Here is a 19,157-nt window from a genome sequence, read left to right on the forward strand (position 1 = left end):
CACCTTTCAAGATACCCAAAGCACTTTACAGTTCATTATTCAGTCACTCCACACTCAGTGGTGGTAAGCTACCACTGTAGCCACAGCTGCCATGGGGCAGACTGACGGAAGCGAGGCTGCCAATCTGCGCCATCGGCCCCTCCGACCACCACCATCACTCACGCTTACACCACTTTCATACTAGGCAATGTGGGTGAAGTGTCTTGCCTAAGGACACAACAGCAGTTTTTTGCCACTGGCGCCCGACTGTGGCACCTGGAATTCCTTGTGGTCTCCCAACCAAGTACTACCCAGGCCCGGCCTGCTGAGCTTCTGAGATCTGACGGGATCAGGCTTTGACAAGATGGTATGGCCACATATATTCTACTCTCATAGCGTTTTGGTGGAGAATTAGCTACCTTGCAGTACATAGACCTACATCAGCATATCAGCATTTTCAGGCGTCCACACAATGCCTTATCAGATCCTTACTCAGATGAATTCGTGGGAGCTGGCGGCACCAGATTGTTCTGTCTCAGGAGACATTTTCCATTGGATTAGTGAGGACGAACACTGCATCCACAACAAAAACGATTCGATTACTTACTAGTGTGGATACCGCCTAAGTTAATGGGCACACATGTTTGCATGCATTGTAGGCATTGTTTGTAACAGGTCTTTAAACAGGCTTTTCTTGAATATCTTTGCCACTGTCATTTCATGTCATAAAATCATAGAACTTAAAATAATGGCCATAGAACCACACATTTCATTCCACTTTCTAACTGCCAAGAATTACCAGAGAACAAAATCTAAATCTAGCATTTTAGCAACATGCTCGACATGCTAATATGAGCACTTAGTTGAAACAAACACAATTTGATGGCAGAAATGCTTATAACGAGTCTGGTGATAATTTATGGAAAATTCAAGTCTTTTTTGACAAGCATGCTTTTGATGTTTTCAGTTTTTCAAGAGTAGACAGACCAATAATTTATGTTTGTATAACTTATTTGTTTCCATGGAGACAAACACCATTTTACTGCAGGGGAGAGTCTGTAAAGTCCACTAAGAAATCCAAACACTAGAATCAATATTGCAAACTTAAGGTGACAAAAAATACTCTAACACTATACGAACTGTGATTTGAATCTCCCTGAATCCAGCGACATGGTGTTTAATTCACTCGAGTTCAGAGTACAGCCCTACGATCTGTCTGCCCATCCATCCAGTAAATTGAACTCTAACGCATGTGTCTGTGCCCGTTACATACTTGATGAGGTCTTGGCACACAACCAGGAAATATTAAGATGGCCCCTGTGCTTTTAATAAATCATCTCGACACATGATTTTGCACTCTTCAGACAGACGTGTTCTAACCCCATTATAAGGACATAGATAGAAGAAAGATTGAAGGATTATTGGGATTATCAAATCAGCTTTTCAAATATCCTCTTTAAATTAAGCAGAGGATGGTGGATACAAAGCTACAGAGAACTAAACAATAAATATGACCACTCATGTAATATCCATGCTGCTTTTGTTGAGTAGGAAAAAGAAATCAGTATATATAAATGAATATGTACACTCCACTCCAGTCAAAAATTTGGACACACCTCATTCATTGTTCTGGTTAAATGGAGAATTTGGGAAACGTTTTGCATCTTAAATATGACATAAAGTCGGTTCATTTGTGTAAAATGCTCAGTGTACTCTCTGGGAGGCTTAAAACGGCTTTATAGTCCATATTTAAAAGGACAATTTGGAATTTTGGACATAGGGCCTCATTTCCTAGTGAGCCAGAGTGTTGAAGACGTGTGGAGACACTTTTTAAAATATTCCATCCAGTCCTTGTATTTGCAGAGGTCGCTGGTGCTAGGCTAGTGCATGTGTTGCACCCTTAAATAATCCAGGCAAATAGTTCCGTTTTGCAACGTTTATTTTATCCAAGCGGTTCAATACATGCGAGGCACGCAGGGCCACAACACCTGAGCGCAGGCCACACTCACAACAACTGGATGGGCGTGTCTGACCTACTTTTATAGCTGGACCCCCAACTATCGGCACCACGCATTTCCTGGCTGCTCTCGATGCTACAGTGTATTAATTACATTCAAATTTAATAAATTAACAGTGCATATACTGTAATTGATAAATACTACATAATTTAACATTTCATCAAAATATATTACATAGATGGGCTACACATGTCAATGGCCTTAGTTAGCCTGCCACTAAAAACAGTCTTACCCACTCCACAAAACACCCGAAGCAATACAATTATTATGCCAGACTGTCGATGTGAATGTCTGTGTTGATAGAATAATGTCTGAAATAAATCTAACATGAATCGCATGAATCATTACATGTTGAGAGATTACTTTCTCATATCAGTCCGCCGCTGCCAAGCTTTCTATCAGGAAGTACAACTTGCTGCTGCTGCTCAGATATAAATCCTTCAAATGCAAGGTTATTTTTACCTCTAAAATTATTATATCCACACAGACATTCACATCAGTATTCTGGCTTAATAATAGTTTTGCTTCAGGTGTTTTGTGAAGTGGGGAAGACTGTTTTTAGTGGCAGGCTAACTATAGCCATTGACATGCACTAGCCTAGCTTCAGCAGCCTCCACAAATACATGGACTGGATGAAATATTTTTTAAAAAAAGTGTCTCCACACATCTCCAACACTCTGGATCACTAGGAAATGAGGCCCTATGTCCAAAATTCCGAACTGTCCCTTTAACTGCTCCATACAAAATAATACAACCTGAAGGATGATGGCGGCGCACATGGCAATTTCTGGAATAAGATGAAGACAAACAGAACACTTCAAGTATATGAAGAAAGATAAACAGAATTATTTAGCAAAGACACAAAGTTAAATAATACACTAAATATTTTTTATAGTTATAGTTTATATTCAAATTGTCAAAGCAGTCACCCTTTGCTTTGCTGATAATATTTATTTAGTACTAACTTTTTTCTGTATTAAATAATTCCATATATCTTGCTTCATATATTTGTTGTCTTCTGCATATTTAGGCTGAATTCTTCTCTCAAACAGAACACACTCTGTTCCACCTTGTGATAATACAGGAAGTGCTCCACTGTGTTTTTAAACTCCATGCACTTTTTTAGCTTGATGATTGATGATTTACTAGAATCATTTGAACAAGTTTGGCCCTGGAACTGACCAATTTTACTGAATTAAAGGTAAAAGGTTCCTATTAACTTAATTTAGTAGTAACTTTTTTCTTCTTTACTGCATAATTCCATATATCTCGCTTCATATATTTGATGTCTTCTGTGTGTATCTAAAATGTAAAAAGCAGTAAAAATAAAAAGATATAAATAACTAATTCTAGATCTACTATTAAACCACAGATGTTTAAAACTGTGTCAAAGTTAACAGTATAGCCAATTTGAAGTAAAAGTGTCTTGTAGTACGCAGTTTTATGAAGGATGTAAAAATCTCAATGAGCCTGGTGCTCAGTAAATTAGATGAAAGAGAAATCTGAGTTACAATGGCTGTTGGTTTGCTGTCACTGTGGCTTTGGCCTTGTACTGGCAAAACCATTTTTAAAGTCCTTGTATTCGAGATGGTGCCAGAATAGAAAGTGTAATTTCTCGGGCACCTGGAGTAGCCACTTGAAGTAACTTGCAACTAGGCCTGTCGGAAAAACACATTTTGAAGGACAAGAGAGGAAAGATAAACAATAATATTGAACACTCCAAGCCTATTCTAAACGAACTGTATTATAAAATATGAGCCGCCTGCAATAAATAGAGCTTTACCCTTATGAGTCCTTGTCTTATTTGAGTCTAGTTAATAGAGCAACAAAAAGTGCAACAAAAATGATTAAAAGTTCCCCACTAGTGCAAAGAAAGATACATTTGATACACTGATATTAGGCTATTTTCTGATTTATGTTATAATGTTGTTTCTTCATCAAAAACATACATGGACTCACTCACATTTAACACACAAACCCTGCATATTTAGAGTTCTTCTCTAACAGAACACACCGGTCCACCTTGTGATGTCATGTGGTAGTAAAGGTGCTTCACTCTGTTCTCCATACACCTTCACTAGAATTATTTGGACAATTTTGGCCCTGGAGCTGCCGAACTCTATTGAACTAAAGCATTTTGAGACTGGAGATGTAGACAGACTAACAGGGATATCCAAAACTCTCGGTACGATATTATCACAATATGCTTCTCAAGGTACGATATTTATTGCAATATTTTGGAGTGGCAAATATGTAATTTGTAGATAGGACACTTTTGTGCTTTTAAAATACCTTGACAAGATTTTGGTGTGAATTATTACTGTCAGAATCTCAAGAATTAAAGTAAAACCATATTTCTTCATGTTGTCTGTGCTGAAATGAATCATGGGATATGAAGTTCCTGATGTTTATTAGCTGTTCCTACTAAAGAACAATGCATTTAAGCAAAGGAACTTATAATTTGATATACTGTGACAGCTTTCGATATTATTGTGAGACTTTTGACAATACTGTATCACGATATTTCGATTATTGTTACATCCCTACAGACTAGTAATAAACTTTTACTCAAATGAAACAAAACACAACTCCAGGTATGTTTTTGAGGAGCTAACAACATTCTAACATGACTTAAAGTTCACAAGAGTCAATTTTGTATCATATACTGTAGGACTTTTAAGTATGGTGACCTATATAACCAATTACAATATAATGTTTTTTATTGTTAATAGCATGTGATTGGGCACAATGGAAATCCACTGTAACATGTTAAAAGACCTGTAGGCTTAACTCTCTCCTGAGGATCAAACCCACAACCTTCTTATACGTGTACTTTTCCACATGCAAATACTAGCAATCAGTGTTTTCTCTTTTTTAAGTAAATCCTGTCTGAGATTACACATGTGTCTGCACCCGTATTCCTCTTTTTAAGGCAGGTTTAACTCTATAAGCTTTATCCAGACAGGAAACATAATCCTTATTTGGGCGACAGTGAACCATGACTGAAAAACACGAGAGAGAGGGAGGACTTACCCAGAGCTGGTTCTGCACAGTCCTTGTACTGCTCCGGTGTGCAGTATGAAGCATCACCTGCACACACATCAGAGATACACAGTTTAAGCACACCACACAGTGACAAAAACAAAACAAACACAAAACTGTCAAAGGTTATAAGTAAATGAGTACAGACAGACACGTGCGTTTGTGTACACGTATTAGTGCTGTCAGTAAATCTATACCTGGGTGACCAACCAGTATCAAAAATGTACTCTCATCCCAATTTTGGTGAAGTTCATTATTTTATTTTCTGGTTGGACATGGAAAACATGACTCTTTGACTCAAGTTCTCCGCGTCCAGGGCTTAGCGTTCCATGTCAATCAAAGCTATCTACCTGCTGCTGTCTTTTCCTTGAGAGTGAGTTAATTTTATAATCAACAGAAGTAATTACAGGAAATATTAAGGTTCAGCGAGACAGTATTTTTGTTAAATACACTTAACTAATAACTTTATTCAAAATGTTCTTTTGTCTAAAAAAAATACAGCTCAGTTTTTGCTAAAATTAGCAAACCTAACCAAAATCCTAAACTGTTCCTAAACAACATGCAAAAAAAATAAATAAATAAATAAAATAAAAAAAAAAAAAAAAAATAATAATATAATAATAATAATAATAATAATAATAATAATAATGAAAACAAATTTAAACAGAAAAAAAATCAGAAGAGCAAATTTTTTTTTTTTGTAAATTCACTTTGTCTTGTCAGAAGTCTAGCTTTTTTTTTTTTTTTTTTTTTTTTTTTTTTTTCCTTTTTACTGAATGAATGGGAATGGAAAAACACGGTTTAAAGTGGTTTGCTATGGAGGTAACTTGTTACCTAGAAACCATAATGTTAACAATGGCCAAAATGGTCTAAGTTGCATTATAGTTAGAATTAGACTGGAATGTTCAGTGTTGATGTCATAGGTAGAAGGATTCAGTTTTAAGACCCATGTTACCTGTATTTTCTATTGTCACTGATGTAGAACTATGAGAAGTATTTACCACATGTACTATCCGACCAAACCAAGTACTGTACTAATTAGAAAACATGAATACGTCATATGCACAGTGAGGTATTTATGTCTATGGGGTATGAAGACATAAAATATTTACATCACCATGTTGCCTTTTGTTAGTTTGAAAATGCTATATTCATCAAAAACGGCATGTTAAAAAAAATTGATTTCCTTTCACTGTAAACCCTCTTGAACCCTCTTTTTACTGTAAAGAGAATTGAAATATGAGAGACCGCAAGATCACTGAAACTGAAACTTCAGGCATATTTTTGATAAGGGAACAACTTTATAACAGGCTCAAAAATGTTAATTTAGCACAATACCCCTCCTGTAACTATATAAAATCATATCAATAATGTATAAATACTGGAAATGAAAACTGCAACCAAGATACTTCTGTGGCCCTCCTGCCTTTACTGCCAGAACTGTAATCCTGGGGCTTTTCAGATCACAACACTTAATCCACTATTGATTGGTCATATCAATATGAGGTCTCGCTAGAGCATTTAATCTCCCATAAAGCCTTGCAACCTCGATGAAAACACCAGCTAACGAATGTACACCTCTGAGTTTGGAGTATTTATGAGAGGAGCTCCAGGCTGCAGCTTGCAACTCACATTTGGGTTTCACTTAAGTTTGAATAGATCTTAAATTCATTTTGTGTCCATAGATTTTAATTCATAACCTGTCTTGGTTGAAGCAGGCTAAAAAAAGACTGCCCTGATCAAAATGGATTTTCCTTGACAAATAAATAAAAATGTAAACAAAAAAGATGGGTGGATAGATACCAAAAACAAATACATTAAAACGGACTGAGGTCTTGAAAAGTATTGATCATTGTGTAAAAAAAGCGATTCTGCAGTTTTCTGAATTATGGTACATTTTTGAAATACCTTATTGGTACCGTAATTTTTAAATCAGTTAATCTTTGCACTATTTCTCATTACCTCTTGTATATAGCCAAAATATAAAACTACAGCTCTATATTTTTATTTTTCTTGTACATATACACATTTTTTGCTACTTATTTTGAATGTGTTATTGCCATTTATAGTTTTGCTCTTTGTTATTACCGTATTTTCCAGACTATTGAGCGCATCAACTAAATTTGAACAACATTTTAAAGTTGTACATATATAGGCCTCAGCTGAATATAAGCTGCAGGTTTCCACATTTTCAAGAACGTTTTCAAGTTTGGGCCATCTACTTTTATTGCCTCTGAAAATTTTTGTCGTTTTGAGTCACTTTGTCACGCTGCTGTCGCCAAAATCTCAACATTGACTCACTGATGAGCTCATGTGCAGCAGCTCGATTTCCTTCTTCGACAGACACATCAATTGCCGTTAATTTAAAAGATGCGTCATCTGCATTTCTTCTTCTTCTACTGCACATGTCTCCTGCAGAAAGAGCTGCTGTTCTGTCTTGTATCATGTCAGTGTCTTATAGGATTTCAGCAAATTTCAGCCTCTCCCAGGAGCAGAGATAGTTCTATCAATCAGGTATGAGTGGATGTCCGGTTACTGAAGTTTGAGATGTTTCTTATCGTCATTTACGCATACAGATAAGACGTATACCCTAATGTTAATTTAGCATCATAATTTATTTCATCACACGGAGATAAACTATTTGAGTGTGCTGACAATATCGCTAGCTAGTGTAGTATCTTCATTTTAACTTAAGATCCATGTGTTAATCACACAGATAGAACATGAATGGACGATGTGCCAAACAAAGAATCCGTCCATATATTCGCCGCATTGTTTTATAAGCCGCAGAGTACAAAGTGTGAGAAAAAATTAGCGGCTTATTGTCTGGAAATTATGGTATATTTCAGTCAATCAGTCTTTATTTCTAGAGCCCTTTACAAAACTCAAAGTGACCAAAGTGCTTCACATTAAAATCAACACAATATAAAAACATGTAAAACAGTGTCCAAATAATTTTCCTTGAGGATCAAAAAAGTTTGTTTAAGTCTAAGTCTAAGGAAAACAAATGTGTACTTTCTTGCCCTGGTTTAACCCTAGTTTACCCTGATATATTCTTGTTTAGTTTGTGTGTACAGAGCATAGACTCACCGGGCATGTGCACCATTCTGCAGTTGCAGTTCTCAACGATGTAGCGCGTCTCACAGTCGATCCTGCAGGCCGTCACACTGTACACCTGGAAGAAGCCCGACTCCAGAGCTCTCCATTCACACTCTCCCCAGGGCGGCGGCAGGTAGGTCAGCTGCAACCAAGCACCACAGTCACTCACAAACTCACAATAACAAGGCAATTTCTGCTGTCAAGAGTGGAAATACTGCAACCTCAATATTACAGGGCTATATCTGTAACTAATGTTTACAACTTTGGGCCTTATCGGGACAAACACACTTTAAAATGTGCAGAGAGCAGGTAGTGGCAGTGGTGTTGTAATTGGACGGGCCAAGAACTGGAGTCACAAGATCTCAGTGGAGGGTGCTTAAACTTCTCAGGCACAGAGGTAAGCACTTTTGGACTTTTATTCATATAACTGCCACATAAAGGGCTTTCTCACATCGAAAAACCTCCTCCAGCGATTTAAAAAGTAAAATATTGTTTTGGTGTATTGGTAAGTGTAAAAATATTATAGCTTTGACTTCAGCCTGTGAGACAATTAACATACAATAATTATAGACGGGTCACAGTACTGTCAGTTACTTGGAGGTGCACTGTGTTACTATGATTGCCGATCCATGGGTTTCAGAATGATGAAAAGTTAGGACCACACACTCCTTCACTTCTTTATAACAGACATGTCAAAATCAGGCCCGGGGGACAAATTTGGCCCACGACATAATTATATTTGGCCCTCGAGATCATATCAACTATGTATTAGATCTGGCCTGCTGGTTACACATAGGCTATAGAGACATTATTTAAAATTTTGTTTTTATTTTATATTCTGCTTGTTCTGAATTCAATGTTAAGCAAAACTATTTATCTATTTAATAAGAAAAGCTTTAACATTACATATCTTGAAAGAAGAGAAAACATGCAGATGTTGTTGAAATTCTACAATAAATATCTAGTCTAGCCCACGGCTTAGTCCCAGTTTTTAATTTTGACCCTCTGTGAATTTGAATTTGACACGCCTGCTTTACGAAGATGTGAGTCTGGTCACCGGTGAGTCTCCTCCGTTTTCAAATGTCTGTGACTGACAAGTGTATTAACCAATCAGGGACACGCATGGTCTCCCCGCATTGGAAAAATAAAGAAAAACAATGGGCTGAAAAACACTGTGTATTCCTGCAGAATCAATGAGGTGAAATGACCAATAAGCTCCTTCGTTTCACACGCGTCACTGAAAAAAACTAATCTGATTGGATGTTGAACATTTGACCAGAATTCAGATGCAGCGGAGAGCGAGGGGACCACACTGACATAAAAAACATAGACATCATTTTGGATTTACCAGGCAAACAGTAGTAGAAAAGTTACATAGTGCTTATTGTCCAAGTGTTTAGTTAGCAGTATTTTCTTGTTAACAGATCATGGCTCAACAATATTGTAGTTTTAGGATCATTTGGAACATTTCACAGCTCTACTCTTCACCCTTTGTTGTCTTTTGTTCCTGGTTCCGAGCATGACGGATGAAAGGGACACCTGTGTTGAGTGCTGTGAAGTCCCATCTGCCCCTGAACGCCTCGCCATGCTCCAGGATCCATCACCAGCCACTCGCCATCTTCTCTACACTCTGCTCCCTCTATTGTCGTCTGCTGGCTCCCCAAATGAGGCCGAATATCTGAGCCAGTGCCCCAGCAAAACAGTGCATCCTGCCAGGTAGAAATTGGCCGCACTGTTGCTCGTTAGTTGGGCCCAAACACCCAGTGGTTTCTGTCACAGGATGATCTATTTCAGATTTTCTGGAGGAGCAACTCTTCGCCAAGACTTTGCTCAAACTGTTGACTTTGGACTGCATGATATACTATTAGGTAAAATAAAAATCAAAACTAAAATATTGTAGAGTGAGTATGGGAAAGAGGTGTTAAAGAGGTAACTTTTTGGTTGGGGGTGCGTCACCTGCTTATTTCTACCTGACCTGTAACTTGGTCTGGTTTGGTCTCCATGAAGATAGAAAAGTTTAATACCGTACTGTGAAACATTCCAGACAAAGCAATAACAGAAAAGAATATGACGGATTCCACCAGAAAAGTTACACAATGTAACTTTAAAGAAAATATTTTTAATAGGACCAGAATAGGGGTCTCCAATCTTTTTTCAAAAGTGCCAGAGAACGACCGTTATCCATTTTTTCCATTATTCATTTAAACACAAAATCGAAAACTGAAAAAACTAATCATAATCCGTTTTTTTCATTTTGGTTTTGTAGACAAATAATGAAGTAAATAGTTGTTGTTAATTGTTTTTTTCGTTTTCTTATTTGTTGGTTTTATTTGGAAAAATGAATGAACCAATGATACACGGATTGACTAGTCATAAGAAATTGAGCATATATTGTGTAAGAGCCATGGTGAGCCTTAGATGAGGTACAATTAGACGCCTATAAAACATAAACCATTATCCATTTATTAGAGTACAAAGTTAGAAATAAAAATGATACATGTACAATGGTAAAAGGCATTTAATTAATCAGATTTAACTTATCCATGTAATTCAGAAATCCCTTGGCAGCTACCAGTAGCTTCCAAGCTACAGGTTGGAGACCCCTGGACTAGAGTGTGTTTGGTGAAGAGGAGGACAACGTGGATAGGCTGAGGAGGCGGATGCTTTTGCTGCTGCGATAGAGCTGGGGCAAAGCAAAACACATGGCAGGTTAATGGAGGAGAAAGAGAATGCTTTTATGTGAATCAGTGATGGTAGAAACTATAGAGGAAATAGTCTTCCCTCTTGGGTACTACTGCAACCAATCGATCAAGCAACTGAAAAAACTCAAAATAGTATGCAGTTTAAATATGCACTAAGTAACTTTTCTGATATCACACGTGTCTCCATGGAGATGTCTTTGCCTGGAATGTTCCACAGTACAGTATTAGTATGGAGACAAACAGGTAGGGGTGTGCAAAAATATTGAAATATCGATATATCGTATCATTTAATTTCATGATACTGTATTGATATTGTGGGCTGTTGTATTAATATATTGTCAAGGGTGTTTTTTGTATTTTTTTTGGTATATTTTACAAAATTATTTTGTGAAAGAGCAATAATTGTGTTGCGTGTTTGGAGAAAGGAAAATTGTTTATGCAGCACATTAGACATACTCACTGTTTTGAGTAAAATGGGTATTTTTCATATTAACTTCATTAACTACACTCCATGATTTAGGCTTTGTTTTTTACTGAACCGTATCGAATCAATTTGAAATATATCATATCGAATCGTATTGAATCAAAAGTGCAGCGTATCGAAAAATCGTATCAGGGTATGTATATGTATCATATCAGCAGCTTCTCAGTGATACCCGGACCTACAAACAGGTGAGGTACACCGGTCAGATCTGTGGAGATGCGACCCAGCTCAGAGTTAGAATGATTTAGAAAATTATTTCTGACATTTTTAGCAACAAAAACACCTGTACCTGTAAGTACAAGATATAGAAGTTTAATGTAATACTCTGGGACATTTCAGCCAAAGCAATAACATCTTGGAGACAAGTAGATGGCCGACCATTCCCCAGAAAAGTTATATACTGCATCTTTAAAGATAACACATTTTAAATCATGCTATTTTCTGATCTATGTTATAATGTTGTTTCCTCATCACAGACATACTCAGAGTTGTGTTTTATTTCATTCACACAATCACAAATCCTTCATATTTAGGTTTAGTTTTGATCTCAGATCAACCGAAAACTGTTCCACCTTGTGATGTCATGTGGTAATACACTGCATTTTGAAACTTCATACACCTACAACAGAAACATTTGGCCTGGAAATTCCAATCTCTACTGAATAAAAGGTAAACGGTAGCTGTTAACTTGAAAAATACCTCTTCATGACAACAACAGGTGGAACAGAGCACAGAACACAGCTTGGGAGAAGTAGACAGACTAATGAGAAAGAAAAAAACAAAACACAACTTGAGGTATGTTTCTGATGAGGTAACAGCATTATAACATGGCTTAAAGCTCACAAGAGTCCCTTAATATAGGACCTTTTCTGTCCTTGGTGAACGACATGGCTGCCCCTATTACTGGGAAAAAGCCAGAGCAATGAACACAGACGCTATTCATTATATTAGGCACTTTCAAAAGGCCTTCTCAGCAATACTTAACCTTTCTAACACCATCCTACGTCAGCTAATCTCTACTTTTGGCCTAATTAACGCCACCAATCTAATCACTTGTACCTAATCTGATGTAGGCTGGATAACATGCTTTGAGACACAGCGAGGCGAAAAGCCAGAACAAAGGCCAGTGCCCCAAGTAATGAATCATTCCTTTTCAGCTTAAGAAATACTTCAATACAGCCTGCAGGAGGCCAGAAATGAATATTTTAATAAAGGCAGTGCTGCATGTAAGACTGGGGCCATTAGACATGTTTCTATGGAAGTAAAGAGATTATATCGAGATATGCTTTTTGAAAATGTTTGCCGCTATTACAAATACAGACATTCATTTAACAAGCAATCTGTCAGGGTATCTAAATAAGACTCCATATGGCATAGGAAGACATAACGTAGATGTAGCTAATTAAAAATGCAAATGTCACATCCGATTTAAGATTGCCGGCTCTTAATTGTGAAAAAATTTGATAGATTTTTTTTTTTTTTCACAATGGCAAGACTTTTTGAAGGTCAATATAGGAACAGTATTTTAAAAGTACACTGTGTAACTTTTCTGGGTGGAGGGGTATGCCATCTGCTTGTCACCATGGAGATGCCACTGGTTCTCTGTAAAGCTGGACCCTTGAAGGTTCAGATAAAAAAAGTTCCATAATATAGCATTAAACTAAAACTTAAATTTATTGTGCATTTCTTCAAGTGCAGGTGTTATTGCGAAAACAATTGAGCTGTTTCGCCTCTTTACAGATCTGACCTGTAATTCAACTTGGTACAGTCAGATACTTATCTCCGTGGAGATAGCCATGTTTAATGCTGTACTGTGGAATTTTCCAGTTTCTCTTGGAAAACACTCCATAATAAAGTCCTGGGTGTGTTCTTTGGATCTGCCCTTTTGACACTCACTGTTAAACAAGCTGCTTATGCAAGATGTCCTCTATAAGGTGGTAATAGTTGCGAACAAAAATTTCAGTATGTTGTGATAAAAAAGACAATTCACTTTGAGAAAAAGAACAGATGAGAACAGAGGAGAATGTCTCTCTTTAGACTAGCCTTAAATCCGACAGAAAAGCACTCCCCTTTTGTCCGCTGGGCTTAAACTCAAATGCCCCGTGCAACAGAAGACTCACCCTGCGCTGCTTTGAACTCCAGCGGCATTATAAACCAAAGCAGTGGAATTAAACTCTGTCTCAAAGTCATTTTCACAGACAGAGTTATTAGTGCCTCCAGAAATCCCTCTTTCTCAGACTCTCGCGGCCGGGGCTTGTGCAGTTTTGACTGTATTTGAGTGCGTCCTGTGGGGAGGAGCAGATAAGGAGAGGGGAGACACAGGTGGATCTGTGCTCGGTGGGAGGTGTCTCTGTTAGTTCTGAGACAAAGTGCAGCTCTGCATTAATTAGCAGCAACTAAATGTGTCGTGCTCCCCGCAGTGTCAGCCCGGAGGAAGAAGGGGGCGCTGTTTGCCCAGCAGGAGAACGTCAGAGCCCTGCTGCAGTCCTGCCACTCACAGACGCAGAGTGGAACCCATGGGGCTCATTACCCAGCAGGCCGAGCGGCAGCGCTAGACTCTGTGTGAGGACTGCTCAACTGCTCCAGAGCACAAAATGAACTACATTACATTTTTTTGTTTTACATAAAACAATGACAGTTTGACTAAAATTGTCCCTAATGATTTTTGTATTCTTGTTTTCAAAGGGAAAAGTCTTTGTATAGAAGTTTAAACAATATACGAATGTGCTTTCAGGCATTTATGTAATGAAGTCTTGAAGATTCTAGCACACTAAATGCCAGCAGTAGCAAAAGTATGAAAGTTAATTTTTACAGAGGATGCTTTTTACTTTTACTTGAGAGCAGGTATATTTACTTTCTACTCCACTGCAACTGAATTGCAAAGCAGTAAAGTAAGTAATTCATTAATTAAAGTCATTTTCCTTAAGTAAAGTTTGACAGCAGCTGAGTTTCCCTGAATTTAAATAATTTCCCTTGTGGATCAATAAAGTTTGTCTAAGTCTAAGTCTGTTGGCTGAGAGGTTTATTTTGAGCTTGTTTATAGTGACATCATTGCAAAACAAGCAGTGCGGACAAAAGGAAACATTTTGACTCCATATAGACCAACTGATAACACCATGGACTCCAGAAACACACTTTATATTAACAAGTATATTAGCCATTATGTATCTACTGTAATGTTGAATTTTTTGTCAAATATGTCAAATACAAAAAGAAAAAGGATATACAGAAATGCATCAGCTCAGACAGTTCCCTTGACTTTTATTCTCTGGCTTTGAACACCTTGTGAGTTATGTGGTCCTCTGTGTCTTTTATCTTTTATTTATTTTATTTATTTATGTTACTTATTTACTGCTATTTTATGATAGTTATGGTTTAGCTTTTATTTGATTTGTCTGGTTGTATTGTTTTAGGACTTGTATGACCAAATTTTAACAATTTACCTTTTCGTGATCTTCATTTTTTTAATCTCTGTGCAGCACTTTGGAAACTGCTTTGTTTGTAAAATGTGCTATAGAAATAAAGTGGATTTGGATTTGAAAGAGAAAAATCTGTTAAAGGGGCTGAAATGATTCTAGTGAAGGTTTATGGAGTTTAAAAACACAGTGGAGCACTTCATGTTTTCTGTTTGAGAGAAGAACTCAGCCTAATGCAGGGTTAGTGTGTTAAACATGTGTAAATGTGTAAACAAAACACAACTCCAGGTCTGTTTGTGATGAAGAAACAGTGTTATCACAGATTAGAGAAGAGTGTAAAATGAGTCTTTTAAAAATGACCATGAGACAAACAAAGACTTTACACGTTATTATTGAAAAGTTGAGCCATAAGCAGTTGTACAACCTTGTATTGGTGTACACAAGAGCATTTACATCTGAAGCGCCGGTTGACCGGGCTGCTGTGAGTTATGGGCTGTGCTTGATGGGACACAGCTAATGGATGAAGGAGTGGGGCCGGATTAGACTGGAAACCTCCACAGCATGAAGGTCACAGTGCAGAGAGGCTCACGGGGACTCATCATCTGTCAGAAAACAAGAGCCACGAGAGCGGAGAGGAGGTGCGGCCGTCACACAAACAGTTCCAAGTCTGTCCGGAGAAGAATCCGTCACCTCCTAACGATGTCATCAGTCTGTGCTGAAAGTTAAAGGATAAGACAAGCCAATATCTATGAGGTTTTTTGAAGCAGTTTGGTATTCTGAGCCCAGTCAGCCTGGAAATGGATGATATTATAATGTGTGGGCAGGTTAAAGCTTAAAATAAAGACAGTGAAAGTTGTAAGATCAATGTATAGGTGGAATATAAGCATTTTCTAACCATCTATACCATATTACAATATTTTTTGATCTATGTTTTAATGTTGTTTCCTCATCAAAAACAAACCTGGAGTTGTGTTTTATTTTATTCGCACAGGTTTAATACACACACCCTGCATATTTAGAATTCTTCTCTCAAACAGAAATTGCTGTTCCACCTCGTGATGTTGTGCGGTAATACAGGAAGTGCTCCATTGTGTTTTAAACTCCAAACATCTTCACCAGAATCACTTGCAGGATTTCAGCCCTGGAATTGCCAATCTCTACCAAACTCTAACTAAAGGTAAAAAGAGCTGTTAAATTGAAAACTACAACACTATGATGGAACAGACCATTTTGAACTTTGGAGATGCAGACCAGTGTTTCCCAAACTTTTTTTCTGGGGACCTGTATTTTAAAAGTCACAAACCTTCATTACCCAAGTCAATAGACATTATTTGGAAATCTCAAAATAAAGGTGGATTTGACCATTATTGAACATTAATGAGGATATTTTATTGCTGACTGAGTGATCGTGTCTTTCTGAACAATTAGTATTACTCCATAAGGTGCTTATTTGGACATTAAAGGGACAGTTAGGAATTTTGGTCATAGGACCTCATTTCCTAGTTATCCATAGTGTGGAGATACTTTTAAAAAAAAAGTATTCCATCCAGTCCTTGTATTTGTAGAGGTCGCAGGTGCTAGGCTAGTGCATGTCAATGGCCATAGTTAGCCTGCCACTAAAAACTGTTTTACCCACTCCACAAAGCACCTGAAGCAAATCGATTATTATGCCAGACTGTCCATGTGAATGTCTGTGTCAATAGAATAAAGTTTGAAATAAAACTAACCTTGCATCGCATGAATGTTGAGGGACAATTTTTTCATATATCAGTCCACCACGGCCAAGCTTTCTATCAGGAAGTACAACCTCTGCAAATACAAGGACTGGATGGAATATGTAAAAAAAAGTCTCCACATGTCTCCAGCACTCTGGCTCACTAGGAAATGAGGTCCTATGTCCAAAACTGTCCCTTTAAATGTAGCCCATTTCTTTTTATTTTCAACATTTAATTGAACCACCAATACTGAAACAAAATAGTCAGTAAAATAATTTGAAAAATATTATAAATTACACCAAACATGTCTTAACATTGCAACATTTCTAATGAGATAGGTGGGCTTGTGTGTTTTTGTAGCGCGTTTCACTCTGGGGTGCAGGAGGAGAGCGCAACACACATATCAAGTGCAGGATTCAATTTGTTTCTGTGTTTTGTCTTCATTTCTGTGAGCACAGAAAATCCCAATTCGCACATATATGTAGTAGTGAAAGGAATAAGCAGAGAAATACTGACAAAATGCTTATCCAGAATGACCATAATATATTTGCTTACTCACTAGCTCTCTCATGTGTCAGGACTGTAATTGAGCAGACCTCAATATACGCCAGATCAACAAAATTTTAACTAAATTTTAAAATTGTACATATAAAAGCCACACCAGAATATATGCCGCAGGTGTCCACATCTTCAAGAACGTTTTCAAATTCGGGCCATCTGCTTTTATCACCTCTGAAAGTTTTTGTCATCTTTTTTCATTGAGTCAGTTCGTCACAGTACCGTCGCCAAAATCTCACCATCGACTCATTGATGTCGAGCTCACGTGCAGCAGCTCTATTTCCTTCTTCCACAGCCTCATCAGTTGCTGTTAACTTAAGAGCTGCATCATCTGTATTTCTTCATGTATTTTCCATGAAGAGGGTGTGTAACTGTTCAAAACACAATCAAACGAACATCTTCCTCGGTGCATCAGCCCGTCTATCCCCGTGCTCTGCTGTGCATGTCTCCTATAGCAAGAAATGCTGTTCTGTCTGTATCATGTCAGTGTCTTGGAGGATTACAGCAGATTTCAGACTCTTCCGGTTACCTGCACAGAGAGCTGCGTTTTCTGCACTCAGGTCAGGCTGCTCGTATCCGCTGTGTTGCCAAACAATAGACTGTATATATGAATGGACACTGTGCCAAACAAAGAATCCATCCATATATTAGCCGCAGGGTTCAAAGTGTAAGAAAAAAAGTAGTAGAGGCTTATTGTCCAGAAATGACAGTATATGTGTCAGAACTACATGTAGATAATGACAAGGTGACCCCAAAAAAATCTCTTGTGACCCAGTCTTTGGGAAACAATGATGTAGACAGACTGATACTAAAGAATTACTGAAACATGTGTGAGTGAAACAAAACACAACTCTCGGTCTGTTTTTGACGAGGTAACAACATTATATCACAAAGCTCACGAGAGTACATTTTGTGTAATATAGGAGCTGTACACTTTATTCATCTTAGTCTATCATAGTTGAAGGATTTTACTTATTGTGCATGTTTTGGGTTGAACAGAGGAAACCCATCTAGACACAGGGAGAAACATGCCAACACTTGTAATGTTTTTGCTGCGAAACACGAGCACTAGAGTGTTGAAAATCCTGTAACATTGATAAATCATGTGTTTATTGACGTTTTTGCCTGTAATTGCTGTACTGTCATTTTAACACGCACTTCTGCACAGCGCTTCCTTCCATCTAAAATTTGTTCTCCAAGTAGATTTCCTTTTATCGTGCAACTACACATCCCATGGTACCGTTTTCCGCAGCTCTTCCTCATTCCTGATGCGTGCGAGTGATGTGTCGGGGCGCAGACGTGGACAGGAGGCAGAGTGTGCACAGGAGGTATTTGATAAAGATATGAGGATATACGGCATTAGTGTTGGATGAGGCAAACACACAAACTCACCCTCTGCTCCTGAGTGGCCACGAAGGTCTGGAACCCCGGAGCGACGCCGAAGCCCAGCTCATGGACGAAGGGCGGCTCAGCCTGACTGTGGATCTGCACGCGCACCCCCGCCTCAAACGCTGTGTCCTCTGTGGAGAGAGAGAGAGAGAGAGAGAGAGAGGGAGAGAGGAGGGAGGAGGGAGGGAGAGAGGGAGGAGGGAGGGAGATGGAGAGAGAGAGAGGAGAGAGATGGAGAGGTGGAGAGAGAGAGAGAGAGGGAGAGGTAGAGAGATGGAGAGAGGGAGAGGATGGAGAGAGAGAGAGAGAGGGAGGGAGAGGAAGAGAGATGGAGAGAGGAGAGAGGGAGGAGAGAGAGAGAGAGAGGGAGGAGAGAGTAGAGAGATGGAGAGGGAGGGAGAGAGAGGGAGAGAGATGGAGAGGAAGAGAAAGAGAGATGGAGAGAGAGGCAGAGAGAGAGAGAGAGGAAGAGAGAGGAGAGAGAGGGAGAGAGAGAGAGAGGGAGAGAGAGATGGAGAGAGAGGGGAGAGATGGAGAGGGAGAGAGAGGGAGAGAGATGGAGAGGGAGGGAGAGAGATGGAGAGGAAGAGAAAGAGAAAGAGAGAGATGGAGAGAGAGGCAGAGAGAGAGAGAGGAAGAGAGATGGAGAGAGAGGGAGAGAGATGGAGAGGGAGAGAGAGGGAGGAGAGAGAGAGAGAGGAAGAGAGATGGAGAGGGAGGGAGAGGGAGGAGAGGTAGAGAGATGGAGAGAGAGA

At 38.5% G+C, this 19,157-nt stretch overlaps 1 protein-coding gene and 1 pseudogene across 1 annotated transcript in view; both read right to left on the reverse strand.

The window, feature by feature from the left end:
• The window catches only part of asic2 (acid-sensing (proton-gated) ion channel 2), a 673,491-nt gene that overhangs the window by 23,255 nt on the left and 631,079 nt on the right, over positions 1 to 19,157 (reverse strand). Inside the window, exons 4-6 of the mRNA XM_055152913.1 lie at positions 18,406 to 18,533; positions 8,130 to 8,280; positions 5,031 to 5,087 (exon numbers count right to left, since the gene is read on the reverse strand). Of these exons, the coding sequence (XP_055008888.1) occupies positions 5,031 to 5,087; positions 8,130 to 8,280; positions 18,406 to 18,533 (336 nt within the window). The remainder of the gene's footprint in view (positions 1 to 5,030; positions 5,088 to 8,129; positions 8,281 to 18,405; positions 18,534 to 19,157) is intronic.
• LOC129408803 (5S ribosomal RNA) lies at positions 244 to 360 on the reverse strand (annotated as a pseudogene).

This window comes from Boleophthalmus pectinirostris, unplaced genomic scaffold (genome assembly GCF_026225935.1).
Source record: "Boleophthalmus pectinirostris isolate CB_2022bp ecotype Guang Dong unplaced genomic scaffold, ASM2622593v1 HiC_scaffold_17, whole genome shotgun sequence".
NCBI classification, from domain to species: domain Eukaryota; kingdom Metazoa; phylum Chordata; class Actinopteri; order Gobiiformes; family Gobiidae; genus Boleophthalmus; species Boleophthalmus pectinirostris.